General features: G+C 49.7%; 2 protein-coding genes across 3 annotated transcripts in view; both read right to left on the reverse strand.

Annotated features, from left to right (window-relative positions):
• LOC103362413 (flocculation protein FLO11) overlaps positions 1-4,313 on the reverse strand; it is a 7,516-nt gene extending 3,203 nt beyond the window's left edge. Inside the window, exons 1-8 of one of the 2 annotated variants that reach the window (XM_008288761.1) lie at positions 3,912-4,313; positions 3,270-3,326; positions 3,023-3,129; positions 2,188-2,302; positions 1,769-1,804; positions 636-715; positions 468-558; positions 280-381 (exon numbers count right to left, since the gene is read on the reverse strand). In XM_008288761.1, the coding sequence (XP_008286983.1) occupies positions 280-381; positions 468-558; positions 636-715; positions 1,769-1,804; positions 2,188-2,302; positions 3,023-3,129; positions 3,270-3,326; positions 3,912-4,170 (847 nt within the window). In that variant the 5' untranslated portion in view covers positions 4,171-4,313. Of the gene's footprint in view, positions 1-279; positions 382-467; positions 559-635; positions 716-1,768; positions 1,805-2,187; positions 2,303-3,022; positions 3,130-3,242; positions 3,327-3,911 lie in introns of both variants that reach the window. The other variant, XM_008288760.1, reaches the window with a different exon arrangement.
• Positions 4,314-8,158: 3,845 nt separating this feature from the next.
• Positions 8,159-15,296, reverse strand: part of LOC103362425 (protein FAM160A1-like) — an 18,667-nt gene continuing 11,529 nt past the window's right edge. The window contains exons 6-13 of the mRNA XM_008288776.1: positions 14,871-15,038; positions 14,717-14,796; positions 14,238-14,407; positions 14,056-14,167; positions 11,880-13,249; positions 11,156-11,334; positions 10,946-11,066; positions 8,159-9,873 (exon numbers count right to left, since the gene is read on the reverse strand). Coding sequence (XP_008286998.1) covers positions 9,641-9,873; positions 10,946-11,066; positions 11,156-11,334; positions 11,880-13,249; positions 14,056-14,167; positions 14,238-14,407; positions 14,717-14,796; positions 14,871-15,038 — 2,433 coding nt within the window. The 3' untranslated portion in view covers positions 8,159-9,640. The remainder of the gene's footprint in view (positions 9,874-10,945; positions 11,067-11,155; positions 11,335-11,879; positions 13,250-14,055; positions 14,168-14,237; positions 14,408-14,716; positions 14,797-14,870; positions 15,039-15,296) is intronic.

Below are 15,296 nucleotides of genomic sequence, written 5' to 3' on the forward strand. Positions count from 1 at the left end.
TGACTCCAGATGTGTCTAAAGTGACTCCAGATGTGTCTAGAATGACTCCAGATGTGTCTAAAGTGACTTAAATGGGACAAAAATAAAACAAACGTCTCCAAAACAATTCAAAACCGTCCAAACTGTGTTAAAACCTTTTTAATGTGACTCATAGAATTTGTCCAACTTGCTTCGCCAAAGTGACTTCAGACAAACTGAATGATGGACTAAATGTGACAGAACTCTGCTGCTGACGGTTCCGTCCTGACACCTGTCCGACAGGTGAGCGCCTGCTCCTACCGTTCTGCTCGCTCCAGGACGTCTCCTCCGGTTGCACGCTGGTTCCGTTGGCAGCCGGAGCAGCTTCTTCACTCGTCGTGTTTTCTTTCGGAGTCGGTCGCTCTGAGATGAAACACACAAAAGCAGAAGTCAGACAAGGAAGGAGCCGCACACTGGACTGAAGCCCGGCTCGGCCCACAGACACGCACCCAGGTCGTCCACGTAGACCGGCTCAAAGGTGCCGATGGGCAGGTTCAGGTGGTCCACCGGGCCCGGCCGCTGCAGGTCGAAGGAGTACGTCTGGACAGACAAACGGAGAGCTGGTGAGTGTGAGGCGCCAGCGCTCGGCTACGAGTGTCGACATTCGAGTTTCTCACCCTGGAGACTCGGCGGAGGAAGTAGAGGATGACGCACAGAACCACGATGACCAGCAGGATCAGCGCCAGCACCACGTAGCCTGCACACACGAGTCCAGTTAGCCGGCGCCTCCAGGCCGGAGCAGCCCGATGCACACGTACAGGTTGGTCAACAGGTCGGTCAACAGGTCGGTCAACGGGTCAGTCAACAGGTCGGTCAACAGGTCGGTCAACAGGTCAATCAACAGGTCAGTCAACAGGTCAGTCAACAGGTCGGTCAACGGGTCAGTCAACAGGTCAGTCAACAGGTCAGTCAACAGGTCAGTCAACAGGTCGGTCAACGGGTCAGTCAACAGGTCGGTCAACAGGTCAGTCAACAGGTCGGTCAACGGGTCAGTCAACAGGTCAGTCAACAGGACAGTCAACAGGTCAGTCAACAAGTCGGTCAACAGGTCAGTGACCAGGTCAGTGACCAGGTCATTCACGTTGACCCACTAACTAACACCACAGACACCAGCTGCTATAATGTTCTGTTTCTGTCACTTCCTGCTTCAGTAGCACTCGATCCAGTTTTCCTTTAAGTCTCAGTAATCGTTAGTTTGGACCTATTTTCAGAGGCGGATTGATACACAAAGAAAATAGGAAAACAAAACTCAACCAGAAACGGTGAAACTACGAGAATCTCCAGTAATTTGGGTTTTTTAAGGTTCAGTAAAAAACATTTTGATGTTTAAAGACAATGAAATGACATAAAATAATAATTACAATAATAACAATAGAATCAACCTGTAGCGTGGCGTTCTGACTCGTTAAAACACTCGTAGCTATTAGACGCTGATGAAAACACTTTGGTTCAACATGTTCTTGAGAAAACTTGTAATTAAAGAAGAAATCTCTCATTGAACAACCAATCCGTCCACAGTGACAGAACCCACATCTGCTGTTCTTTGGTCTCCAAGTTTAGAAGCAAATGTTCAGTAATAAACGTAAATCTATCAGCTTCTAAATCCAGACGTCGTTGGTAGAATAAAATGTCAGGTGTTCTTACAGCAGGTCGGTGCGTATCGGAGTAAAAACGTGATGGACGGTTGGAGTCGTTCAAAGTCTGTTTCTGCATCACAACAATAGAACAAAGTGAAGAGAGACGTTCTCACCCCACGACGAGGGACTCGGTTTGTCCTCAGCTGCTCCTGAAACAGACAAACAGCAGCTTCAGTCATTCAGGCTAAACTAAAAGCAGGTATTTCACATCGTTACCGCTTTGGCCTCGAGTGGAAAACAGAAGGAAATATGGATATGTCATAAACCACATAGTAAAAATAACATAAAGTCATAATAATACAGACAGTTGTGGCTGCAAACTAAACATCTAAAACTGTTCAGTTAACAGACGTAAGCACCAGGGAATAGAATAGAATAGAATAGACTGAATAGTTAATTGTGTTGTGGGCTTTTTGTGCGTCTCAGTGATGCACCAGTTGTGTGTTTGTCAGCTGACGGTTACAGAAGCTGAGAGTCACAGTTGTGGTTTGAACACAGGAAGACAAAGTGTGAGTTTGCAGCAGCAGCGTACCGTCTGTGGATGGGGCATGATCCGTCACCATAGAAACCGTCATCACGGAGGTGTAGGGTGGAACCGGTGACGTCGAGCCTTCGGTTGTCGTTGCATTAACCGAGTCTGTAGAAGGCTGTAGGAGACGTAGAAGAGAAAAATCAGAAAATCTGGCAGAAAAAAGACGTTAACACATAAAAGACTGGAACGATGTTTTTAGCTGATTTGAATCAAGTCAAACTGATGCGATGGTGCCACAGTGCAGGTCTGTAACGGAGCACAACAAGGGACATCTACTGAAGTCTCTGTGAAGCAACCATCAGTTCAGAGGACTTCAATAAAATAATAATAATTAGTTATTTTATTGTCAAACTTTTGGCCTGTTTTTATTATTTTAACACTTAACATGTAAACGAATACTTTCTATGAGATCTGAGGAGTTCCAGTCGTTCTAATGCTTCTGCTGACACTTTAGCCTTCAGACAATCATAAAACCAACAAGGATGCTACGTGTTCAATAAAAACAATAACTGTTGTTTGTTTGTTTGTTTGTTTGTTTGTTTGTTTGTTTTGTGTCATGAGTGGATCCAGCTGAATGCGTTTCTTCATGTTTACACATTTATAATTATGAAGCTAGCATGTTAGCCTCTTAGCTAGGTCATTTTCCAGCTGCGTGGCGCTCACAGTCCGGTCTCCTCAGAATTCAGCACAGAAGATCAAATTCTTCAACAGGCTCACAAAAGCACTAAAACATGAGTTTTACTCCAGTTGGTGTTTAACATGACATAAAACCAGCTGCTGGTTCATGACCGACACTACGCTGAATCATTGGTTTAGTAACTGTGGACTGTGTTACCATGGAAACCGCCTCCGCAGGGGCAAGTGGTAAAGTCAGATTGGACGCTATGGAGCCGTTAGCGTCATCCTTAGTTTCATTCAGGAGCAGTGGAGTCGGGACGACTGAAGACATGAAACACAATCAGACTGATGAGTGGAAGTACAGATATAGGACGGAACAGTTCAGCAGAGCACAGAATGGACCACTAGTGTGAACGAGTCAGCAGGTTCTGCTGTACCTTCATTCTCCACCTCCTGCTCGTCACCAGGTGGAGAATCTGCAGTTTGGCTTCGTCCTCTTGAAACAGAAGAAATCACCAGAACTGAGACACAAACAGAGAAACAAGATCATGAACCTGAACTGGACAAAGGCTGAAGAATTCTTTAAGAATCACCAGAACTACAGCATTTATCAGAGCGAGACAGCAGGAATATTCCTCAGGTTCAGCTTTCTGAGGACCAGCAGTCGTCTGTCACTGCGACCTGAGTGAAGGTGGATTCAGCTGCGCTGCAGACAGTGTTTCCTCAGACGGCTGCATTTATCTGCTCGTCCCAACAAGCCTGCAATGACTCTACAAGTCATCTACAGTTAAACACGGGCAAGAAATGATCATGGATCTGTTGGTCTGTCCCCCCGAACCTCCTCAGAACATCTGGTTCTGTGTCTGCCGCAGCTTCATCTAATGATCAGAGTTCTGGGTCTGGAAAAGTCCATTAAAGTGATCAATCTGGACCCTCCTCTGTGGACTTGAAGGACCTGGACCTCTGGAACATTCACAGTCTGAAGGTAGAACTGTGGTCAGTAGATAAAGGTGCTGCAGGTACAGAACCAGGTCGGGTTTCAGATTGTGTTGGATTCATGCTGAAAGCGTGAAGCAGAGTTTAGCAGCAGGTGGTTCTGGACTCACCCAGGAAACAGAGCTGACTCTTGAGCCTCATGGTCGTCATGAAGGAGCTTCTCTGCCACATGTGCTGTCCTACAGGTTTGGATCCGCTGCAGCTTTCGCTCTTATTTTCTGTATTTTGTTCCGTTTTAATCTTCCTCCTCGGCGCGCTCACTTCTGGTCGCTCTGAGCTCTTCCTGCTCTGATCTTCATCTTTCCTCTTCCTTGTTCTTTCCGCTGCACCTCGTTCGCTTTGAACGGTCACTTTCTCTGGAACGCTCATAAATCACTGAAGTCTCTGAACCTTCTGACTGCAGCAGAACAGAGCTGCTCCTTCAGACACTAAACGTCCTGAGAGACAGATGCAATAAACCACATGTTCAGCTATAGAACATACCTAAAGCATGTTAACATGTTCGTGTCCTCAGACGCTGTAAGAGATCCAGTAGCTGAGAGTAAAGCTGTGAGACTGACTCCCAGGCTGCAGCAGAGGGAGCTGCATCCTGACCACGTACTGCATGCATTAACACTGAACACCACATTTACTGGAGCTTATGTCAGTTTCATTTATGTCTGTTTGTCTCGTTTGATCTAATTTTGTGTCTCATTTGTGTTGTCTTGTGTCTTAGTTTAAACAAACTCATTTAAAAACAGACTGATTTGACTGGATGTTATCAGTCATGTAGCAGAAGATCAGTGAGATCTGAGTAACTCTGAGCAGCTCCAGTGAAAGCTGTGAACTGAGGCAGGTCTGGATCAGCTCGACCCGCGACCCAGCAGCAGCTCTGCTCCACTTCAGTGTTTCTGTGAAACGCAGCCTTCAGGAAGTGAGTCATCGACCGCTGAGCTCGACAGGAAGCTGCTTCGCTTTCTGTCCTCGGTAGCTGAGGCGGGTTTTAAAAGTCAACACGGCACAACGGTTTCATGTTGGCGCCTAAAACCAGACAGACAGAATCACACAGCTGAGTGTTGAAGGCGTTTATTCAGAGTCTGCATGTGTAGTGGGTTGGTTTAGTATCTGGTTAACGGCGGGTTAACCAGCACAGAACATGGGTCTGTGAAGGTGAACCGAGCCAGAACATTTAGTAGAAGAAGGTCTGTACAGATGTTCAGACAGCTGGAGGGAGAAGGTCAGCGCTGTGTCTCTTGGAGGTGCTGATCAGTGAGGCTCAGCAGCGAACACGAGCGACACCAGAACACTGGCTTCTGTCATCAGCAGGACACCGAGCGACTCAGACACACAATCAGGACCAACAAACATAAAAACAAATGAAACACAGACGACCAAACGACGACACGTAAGAACAGCAACGACATGAAATGACAGCAAAGAGACAAAGAGGCAGAAAGAGACTCAAACAGGACAACAGATGAGACAAAAGCACACAGCTGAGATACAGAACAGCACCAAAGACATGGACGGGTCGAGAATCCAGAACACTGTAGAGATGAATGAAGCAGAACACATCAGGTCCGGCTCATCCGCAGACGTCTCTGATGGAGCTCCTCCTCCGAACACGTTTAGGAACCAGAATGTCAGAGAAGCAGCAGCAGCAGAACCCAGGACAGGCCCAGCTCGATGCCCTCGGCTGCCTTCAGGAAGGTCTTTGCTGCAGCTGCAGGTCAAGAAACACGAGGAGGAACCGTTAGGATGCAGCACCGTGTGCAGAGACGTCCTGTCAGCAACGCCTCAGCCCATAAGCACAGAGCTTCAGGATGTGGATGACTGGGTCTGTGTTCAGCTCAGGACTGGTCCAAAAAAGACATAAAGTCCATTTGTGTCACAGGATTTGATTAAACAGTTTGTGAACCAGAGTTAATACGACTGTCGGGACATCAGCACCCACCAGAACCAGAACTGTTAATTACAGAAAACGTTTCTTTTTCAGTTTCAGGACAAAGTCTGGAGACGTTTGCTGTTGTTTTCTGGATTTATTTCACATTTACAGAGTTCATGCTGCAGCGACACCAACGGACAGAACAGGCTCAGAGGGTTGGTTCCCTCCACCTCCATCAGGCGCCAGCATGAACATCCACCTGAGCTGGTGGTTGCACAACAGAATCTTTGATGAATTGTTTTTTAAAGGTCGCTCCTCACTGTCAGACAGAAACGCTGAAAAACCTCCGATTACTTTCAGCCTCTTTACATCCGACCTGCTCGGCTGTTTGACTGGTTTTATTTTCTGGTCTTGAGAAGCAGAGGACCAGTGTCAGAGTGAAGTGAGTGAGAAGTTCAGCAGCACAGGTGGATGGACCCATACTGGGTTATCTGTAACCTCCAGCTGTTCTGATCTCACCCTGTTCCAAACATGGCGACCTGAGAGTCAGATTCTATCAGCAGAGCTCATCTGTGTGACGAGCGTAGTGTTGATGTGAACAGTGCCTGATGTCTGCTGCACCCACACACCTGAGGAGGAGGTTACCTGAGCGGGGAGGGGCGTGGCCTCCGTCTGACGGCAGAGGGACAGCTGTGGTGCTGTCGGGGATGAACAGGGTGAAGTTCATTTCTCCATCAGATTCATAATCATAATCTGCATCCTCTTCATCATATTCATCCTCTTCATGACCTTCATGATCTGCTCTTGTCAGAATCACTGCAGCACCTGCAGGTGAATGAACAGGAAGTCGTTAAGACTGTTCAGACCAACACACCTGTAACAGATCTGCTGCTCTGTTCTGTTCCCGGGGCTGCAGGTGTCTCGGTGGTTAGCACCGTTAGCGCCTCACAGCTAGAAGGTCTAGAAACATCCATCCATCATCTCTCCACCTTAATCCTCACTAGGGCCATGGGGGGCGGAGCCTATCCCAGCCGACTCAGGGTGAAGGCAGGTTCACCTGGACAGGTAACCAGTCTATCACAGGGCTACACTTAGAGACAGACAACCAAGCACACTCACATTCACACCTACGGACAATTTACAATCACCAATTAACCTCAGCATGTTTCTGGACTGTGGGAGGAAGCCGGAGAACCCGGAGAGAACCCACGCTGCACGGGGAGAACATGGAGACTCCACGCAGAAAGATCCCGGGTGTCCTCACCGGGACGCCAACCGGCGACCTTCTAGCTGTGAGGCCACGGTGCTAACCACTGATCCACCTGCAGCCTGTCCAAAAACATGTTGTAGTTTTTAAATGCTTCACATCCAGAGTGGCTCCAGGCTGGAGTCCAGGTATTCATTCAGTCACGCTTCTTAAAGATCCGCGTTCAATGCTGAACAAGTTTCAAGTCAAGTTTGTCAAATCATGAACTTTTTAAATGTTGTTATTCTGGACGAGCTTCAGGTCGAAGCGCTGGCAGCTTTACAAGCTTCAGGTCATGTTGGACAAATGACTGAAAAGCAGAGCTGGAGGCACCTTCAGAGGTCGGGTGGCTCCATGAAACTAGTTTGTGTTGTCATCGACTCACCCAGAGCCCAGATCAGCTGGTACACCTTCATCTCCTTCTTCTGTTTTTGGCTGAAAAGCTTCCACCCTGCTGACGACCGTCCAGAGCTGCTGCTCAGCTGTCGGTTTATAACGCGTCAGACTGAGAGATCCAAGAAACCCAGACAGGAACTAAGAAGCCACAGTGTGCTACTTCTGCAGCCTGCTCATCACTCAGACCCCAGTCTGGTTCTGTCTGAGCTTCTTCCTGGTTGAAAGCAGTTCTTCCTCCTGCTGAGTTTCAGCTTTATCTCAGTACAATAACTCAGTAAAATGTTCTGTGGCAAAAGAATGTCTGATAACTTCAGTACAGTTAAAGAAGCAGTTTTACCTTCTTACTGTGGATGAGTCCAGTAAGGTGATCAATCTGGACCCTCCTCTGTGGACTTGAAGGACCTGGACCTCTGAACATTCACAGTCTGAAGGTAGAACTCTGGTCAGTAGATGAAGGTGCTGCAGATGTTAATGTGCAGAGCCTCCACCTGTCCACCAGGGGTCGCTGTCTGTTCTCTGCAGAGCTGATTGAGTCACACCTGGGCCCAGTGGTTCTGACATGTCCCGTGTCCGGCTCTGTCTGACACCAGCAGCACCGGTTCTGTTTGTTCTGTTGCACGTTTTGGTTGGTTGGTTTGTTAAAACATAAAGCTTCCGTCACCACATAGCTGCTGTCTCATTACAGTTTTTGAGCCGAGCTGCAACAAGAACCAGATGTTCTGAGGAGGTTCTGGAGGAGCTTTGATCAGATCTGGTTGGTTTCGTTCTGTGGAGCTCGTTCAGAACCCTTTAGCCTCCTTCAACACACAAACAATGAGCAGTTCAGAAGAACCAGACAAGCTGCATCATGCTTCATGTTGACGTCAGTTTAATCGTTTTCACATCGTCGTGGCAACAATTTATTCCAGAAGGAAAGACGAGAGACAGTAGAACAGAACAGAACAGTCCCAGTTTGAGCTCATCGGGTCGGTCCGTCCTGTGAAACCGTCGGAGAGACTCGGTTTAGAGAGAAGCTGCTCGCCTGGTTTCAGTCTGACCCAAATCTACACCTCAGACCCAGACTGGTTCTGCTGGTGGTGAAGATCAGAAACCAGCTCAGGTCTGAGGACAAAAACACGTTAAACTGTGGCAGCAGCAACCACGACCACGGACGGACGTCTGCAGGAGAAGAATCTGCTGCATTTTATTGCACAAAGTCTCGGCGTCAGTGGGAGTAAGGCTTCTGCTCAGCTCAGTTTGAGCCTCAGGTTCAGCATCTCAACACCATCAGAACGCTGTGAGGCCCACCGGCACCGCTCTGCAGAGGCAGAGCTGCTTCCCAGGTTTACCAGGAAGTCAAAGAACAATTAGAAATAACATGAAATGTTCCACCTCAATGAATCACATCAGCTCAGTTTGTTCATGATTTAAACCCAAAAACAACGAGAACGTGAACCAACGAGGAGACACGTCATCAGATAAATGCAGGTTCAGCAGATTAAAATGAAAGAAACAGCTGCAGATGTGAAAGCAGTGAAGGAACATCTGATGTGAGAAGCTGAACGTCACATCTTTTCAGATTTCACTGAACTGAACCGAGTCCAGCAGCTGGTGGGACGGGCCTGAAGTCCAGCAGCTGGTGGGACGGGCCTGAAGTCCAGCAGCTGGTTTGGTTCATCTGAAGTCTTTAGTTTGCTTTCACTAGTTTCTGCATTTCATCCTGAGCAGGTCGACTTAAATCTGATTCTCTGCATTTCAAACCAGACGTCAGACTTTTTACTTACAAACAATTTAGTGCAACGATTTAAGAAAACTTCATAGAACACGTGCTGGCCGGGTCCAGAAGCCTCGGTGTTGGTTCATCTTCACAGTAATCTGATGAAAATCATCGTATTCACACGTGGACAAACAGTTTCAAGTGCTGCAGGAATATATACAGACTGTGCAGATGAATAATGAAACACCGATTTACTGTAGAACCCCGACATTGTTCTGCTGATGGTGTTTGTTTTGGACTTTAACTCACAGACGGACCATCGAGGTTCAGCAGCTGGACGCTCCATGTTCAGCTGCTCTTCCTCCGTTTGGACACATTAAACTTGCAGTTTTTAGTCAGTTTCAAATCTTTTAGGACCACCTCAGAGTCCTTTCACACATTTTTAAACCATTCGGACGGTTCTGAGGTCGAGTTGTACCGGTCCAGCCTCACGCTGGGTAAATAACCAGCCAACAGACTCCACGCTGTTAAAATGCTGGTGAGTTGAAACGGACCAGCTGACTCTCAGCAGCTGGTCTTCTGCTCAGAGAGGATCGTCCTGAAGCAGACCGTTCTCAGGACCATGACCCACGTGGTGCTATTCCTCGGCAGACCAGTCGGGGGCGATGCTGTGCTCCTGGGCGATGGCGGCCAGCTCCTTCAGGAACTCTGCGAACAGGACGATGGCGAAGACTCGGCTCTTGGCCTGAGGAGGGATGCTGGGACACGGAGGCAGAACGCTGAGGGGAGGCAGAGGCAGAGCGTTCTTCAGCGACCCGTTAGGAAGGGATGGATCCAGGAGGACGTCTCCGCCCTGAGACTGGAGGCTCTCTGAGGACACATGGACAAGAAGAACTGAGGACTGGTTCTCACCTGCACCTTCAAATGAAGCAGTGACACGACCCCAGAACAGACCGTCCAGAGGTCCGTCCTGTTCCTCTGGTTCTCTACGCCTGGCTTTTAGATGCACCTTTAAGGTCACCTGACTTCTACCTTCACATGTGATCTGACGGAACCATTCAGCTGCCACTCGGCTGACTTTCTGCTGCAGGAGCTCGGAGCAGAGACGAGGCTGAATGTCGACGTGATCCATCTGCCAATCATCCTTCAGTCTTTCTGTTTCCACTAAACAGCCTCAGCTTTGCCTCAGAGACCAGAACCAGCAGATTCTGGACGTAACTCCAGGTCTATGAAGGAACCAGAACAACGGAGGTTTGTTCTTCATCCAGCAGCTTCTTCTTCTCTAACATGTTCTCCAGATGTTCTAACAGAACAAACCTCTGTTGTTCTGTTTCCTTCATAGAACTGGAGTTAACTCCGGTACCTCCTGTTTGGACCCTATGGTGGAAACACAAACACTAGAAGGACGATTACGTGACGGTTCCTGCTGAAGAACTCGTTGTCGTCTCCAGAGTGAACCATCAGCGCTGAAACGTGCACGGCAGCATTTCAGACCACTCAGGACTAGTTCCCCAGAGCAGGAACTGTTTACCCTGAAAACCCATGAAGAGGTTCTACAGAGACGGTTCTTGTGGTCAGAATTCGTCCAAACATTCAGGCTGCCCAGAGCAGTCCACGAGCTGCTGACAGCTCAGTGGTGACGTGGAAAATCAGCTTCTTCACTTTGACGTCACAGTTAGACCAGAAGAAACCACTGCCATTAGCTTAGCACTAGCTTAGCATTAAACTGGAACCAGGGGGAACCCCCAGTCTGTCCAGTCCCTCTACGGTTCTCTGACTCGTGCTTCAGAACCCTGTCGGTTCTGTGCAGGCCTGTTCTGTATGCAAAGCGCCTGCTCTGGGAGTTTTCATGCTCACTGCTCCTACGGCTGCTGTTTTCATTCCTGGCTAGCTCTCCTCTGTGTGGCTTCACATCTCGTGGTGTGTCGATGTGCTCATGAACCTCTGAATTTGCCGTCCTGGTCCTTGGCCAACAGGAACCTCCAGGCCTGGGTGAGCAGCGCTGGATAGTCGGGTCGGGCTGCTACGTAGCGCTCGACCTGAGCGTGCACCGACTCCAGCACCTGCACAGGAAGAGAGCTCACGTCACATCATCGCCTCCAGGCCCGGGTCGGTGGCAGAAGGAGGGCATCCGAGGGGAACCTGACTTTACCTGGTGCAGGGTCCGTACGTTGGGCTGCTGGTGCTGGTCGGTGCAGAGCAGGAAGGATCTGAGCAGAGGTTGCGGGTACGAAGCCAGCTGGGCCAGAATTCCCGTCACCAGCAGGTTCACAGCGATGGAGTTCTCCAGAAGGTTCTCCAGCCGCGACAGCAGGACGCTGATGAACGGACCTGAGGCATGATGGGAAAGTACAGGTGAGTGGGAGTCCAGAGAGCAGTGTTTAGACTTTAATAAGCTCAGAACATCTCACAGTCATTCAGAATGCAGATCAATGCTTCCAGATGGGAGCACTTATCTTCTGCTTGTTGTTAGCAGGTTAGCATGTTAGCATGACCCTCAGAGACACAGGACACACGTTAATCATACGGGTTGTTGGTTCCTTCTTTTGTTTCCTTTTGGACTGTTCTGAATCACGTGGGACAAATTTAAAGGAACTTTGGACATTCAGACTTTTTGACACGTCTTTCTTGGACTTTGGTAACCTCCAACATATTTGGGTCACATTTTAAGTCATTTTAAAAATGTTGTTCCCTTCTGGACCAGCTTTCGGGAGACGAGCTGACACTCTGGATGGATTTGATGAACTCGACTGGACTTGACGTGTGTAATATCAGGACAATAGGACTAAACATGAAATATGTCGGATCAGATCAGTAGCTGACAGCTTGATGTTTGACCACAGTGTGAGCTTGACAGCATTACAGCTGGTGTTTACCTGTAAATGGAACTCCATGTTTCCTGCTGCCGCTCTTCATCCTCTCCTCCTCCTCCTCCTCCTCCTCCTCCTCCTCCATCTCCTCTTCCTCCTCTGCATCTTCCAACGATGAGGTGAAACCAAACTCGGCGCTCAGCTCCTCCTCGTCCTCTACGAGTTTCTGACGCAGTGCTCGGACGCGCTTCCTGAATGTGCTGATGTCATCGGTGATGTCATCACAGTCTGGCTCCACCCCTAGCGAGAGCATGAGCTCGTGGTACTGGGACAGCAGGTCGCTGCTGCTGGTCGCTCTGTTGTCAGGCAGACTGGGACACTTGGCATTGGACAGGGTGAGGTCACGTGACTCGGACTCGACATGGCCGTTGGGTAAAGCGTTGGTGGCTAGCTGTGCGGTGTGTCGTTGTGTGTTGCGTTGCTGCTGCTGGGTTGTGTAGGTGTGGTTGACACAGTCGCTCAGGTTACAGTTTGGTTTAAAAGTCTCGCTTCCTTCATCAGGATCCTCACGTTCGTCGATGATGTGATTCTTGACATTGAACCCGTTGGTGAAGTTCCGACGTCCTGCTGGTCCTGCTGCTGGTTCTGCTGGTCCAACCGTCCTCTTTAGCTCATGGTCTCCGTCCTCATTGGTTCTCCTGGTGTCCCGTCCACAGTCCTCGCTCCTCCTCCTCGTCTCCTTGCCTCCATCTTCGCTCCTCCTCCTCGCCTCCTGATCGTAGTCTTCGCTCCTCCTCCGGGTCGACATGATGCTGTTGACTGTTTCCGTCACCGTCCTCCCCACTGATGGAAACGCAGCTGTTGTCGCTGCTGTTGGTGCTCGCGGGCCTTTTGAGATGCTTCCGCGAAATCGCCGGTTTGCCACCATGATCCGCTCCAAAATGGCCGCCTTTGTGTCTTTTTGAGCGATGAGGTCGTAGACTAGAACGTCGTCCTGAAACTCCGATTCCTCCACGTAGGCGCCGTGGACCAGCCGGGTCGCGCTGCGTCTCATTTCCTGGATGTGTCGAGGAGGCAGTGGCGGAGGAGCAGGTGAAACAGTGAACCTGTCGGTCTCCATGGTTACACCACCATTCGCCAGCGCCATGTTTATCACCGCTGATGAATCCTCGTCTGCAAAGATGTCGTCCCACTCCAGCTCCAGGGCAGAGCTGGTTCTGCCGGCCTGGTTCCCGGTGGAGACGGTATCAGAGGAGGACGGTGTCGGGGAGGCGGCTGAGGGGGGAGGAGTTACAACCAGAGAGCCAATGGAGTCGCTCTTCACTCGCCGCACAAGCTCCTCCTCCTCGTCCACGTCGCCCCCTGGTGTGTCTGACCGGTACTGCTGAGGAGGAGGGTCGACGCCGTCGTACGGAGCCGACCAGAACCGACACGCCCTGAGGACGAACCAGAACATCAAACTGAAGGCAGTGGACGCAAATAAAATCTACTTTCACTGGAACAGAACATCAGAATCATCTGGACTTCATCGTCTACTTTTACAACATCTCTCATGTTTGCTCATCACTGCCAGCTGTGAGTCCAGCACCAAGAACCGGACTGTGGAGACCAGATGGACGACGTCAGCCAGAACGTTCTGGTGCAGATTTCTAATAACGAGGATCAATATGAGCCCTGAAGAAACACATCGATCGATCCCTCGTGTTGAACTTATCATACAAACTGTGGTGAGAAAGTGCAGTGCAGCCATAATCAATAATCACATCAGTGTGCAGCAGCTCCTGTTTAACTCTACAGGTGTAGTACTGCGGTTTGTCCAGCAGGTGGAGCTCCAACACAGTGAACCAGTTGCATCATCATCAGGTCTCTGGGAGTCTGATCAGCAGAGCAGTTTGGTTCTTGTGTCACTTTGGTCAAAGGTTTGTGGTTCTGTTCAGGTTTTAGTCCTGAAACGATCGAGGACAGATTCTGAGCATCCTGGATAAACTCAGTCGCTATCAGTCAGTTTTTATGTCATTTTGAACAAACCTAAACTCAACTTCAGACGAACTCTGAATCATTTCCTACTTTCTCTTTCTGCAGGTTTTGTGAATTAAATTATCAGAGAGTCGACTCTTCTCTCTGGTCTCCATCGTCCCAACAGAGTCCTGCTGACAGAACACGTCTCTGAGTTCTGTCTGCTGGTTCTGGTCCACAGAGCTGCAGGACTTGATGCTGCAGTGATCCGGTGAATCAGACTCACCTGTACGAGGTGCAGATGGCCTGGCGGGCGTCCCACAGGTAGTGCAGGTAGTTTACGTCCATGAGGAAGTCTGAGCCTCGACAGTAGGCGACGCTGTCCGACACCGACAGATCTGGCACACAGAGAGCTGCGGTCAGGACATGCTGGAGGAGGTTCACCTGTGCGGCGTTACCTGCACTCACCTGGTGCTCTGGGCCAATGGATGTGCTCTGATTGGCTGCCGCTGCGCAGGTGAAGCGGACACCAGGAGGGCAGCAGCAGCAGCAGCGACGAGGCGCTGCAGGAGTAGCAGTCCGTCTGCTGCAGGGAGCAGCGCTGCCTCCTGCTCAGGTGGCTGCAGGGGAGCAGGTACCTGAGGAGACACAGCGCCCCCGCAGGACAGGTGACACAACCACAGGCAGAGCGTCAGACACACCGTCAGCTGAGCTGGTTTCAAATGTTTTAATGAAACTCAGCTGTGAAACCACATAATAATGATGTTATGAATGTATTCACATCCTGCTCAGTGCTGCTCAGCACCGGGTCACCGGGCTTTTCATTTGTTCTTCAGACAAGAATTCACCAAAAAGACTCGTTCATGTCAAAGTGCAAACTGATTATTTCTACAAAGTGACTTCAGTAAAACGTCTGTGTCAGTGAACGAAGCCGTCAGTGGACCGACCTGAACACCAGCTGCAGCATCACGTCCTCACAGAAGAGTCCGATCAGAGTCCTGAACAGAGCCAGAGACACCGTCCCTAACTGGCACACAGACAGCAGCTGATTGGACGACGGACTGCAGGGCCTGAAGCCGAGCATCACAGAGGAGCTCTTACCTGGAAAGGTGTGTTCACTCTGCTGACCAGCGTGTCCAGGATGTGCACGTTGTCGTGTCTGTGCAGCAGGATGAAGGAGAGGAAGGTCTGCAGGAGGGCAGGTTCAGAGACGGAGCGGAGGAACAGATCCAGGTAAGCTGTGGTGGTCATCACCTCCTCCACAGTCAGCTGACACACCCACCACAGGTGATAGGACAGGAAACAGGAAGTCAGCGTGCAGACACAACTCCAGAACCAGCCGGTTCTAGTCTAAGATCAGAGTTCTACCTTCAGACTGTGAATGTTCCAGAGGTCCAGGTCCTTCAAGTCCACAGAGGAGGGTCCAGATTGATCACTTTAATGGACTTTTGTCCATCATTTCTGAGCCTCAGAACTTCATCAGTCCAGCAGATAGACACATGACATTTAGGAGGAAGAACACATCTG

Source organism: Stegastes partitus, unplaced genomic scaffold (genome assembly GCF_000690725.1).
Source record: "Stegastes partitus isolate 25-593 unplaced genomic scaffold, Stegastes_partitus-1.0.2 Scaffold573, whole genome shotgun sequence".
NCBI lineage: Eukaryota > Metazoa > Chordata > Actinopteri > Pomacentridae > Stegastes > Stegastes partitus.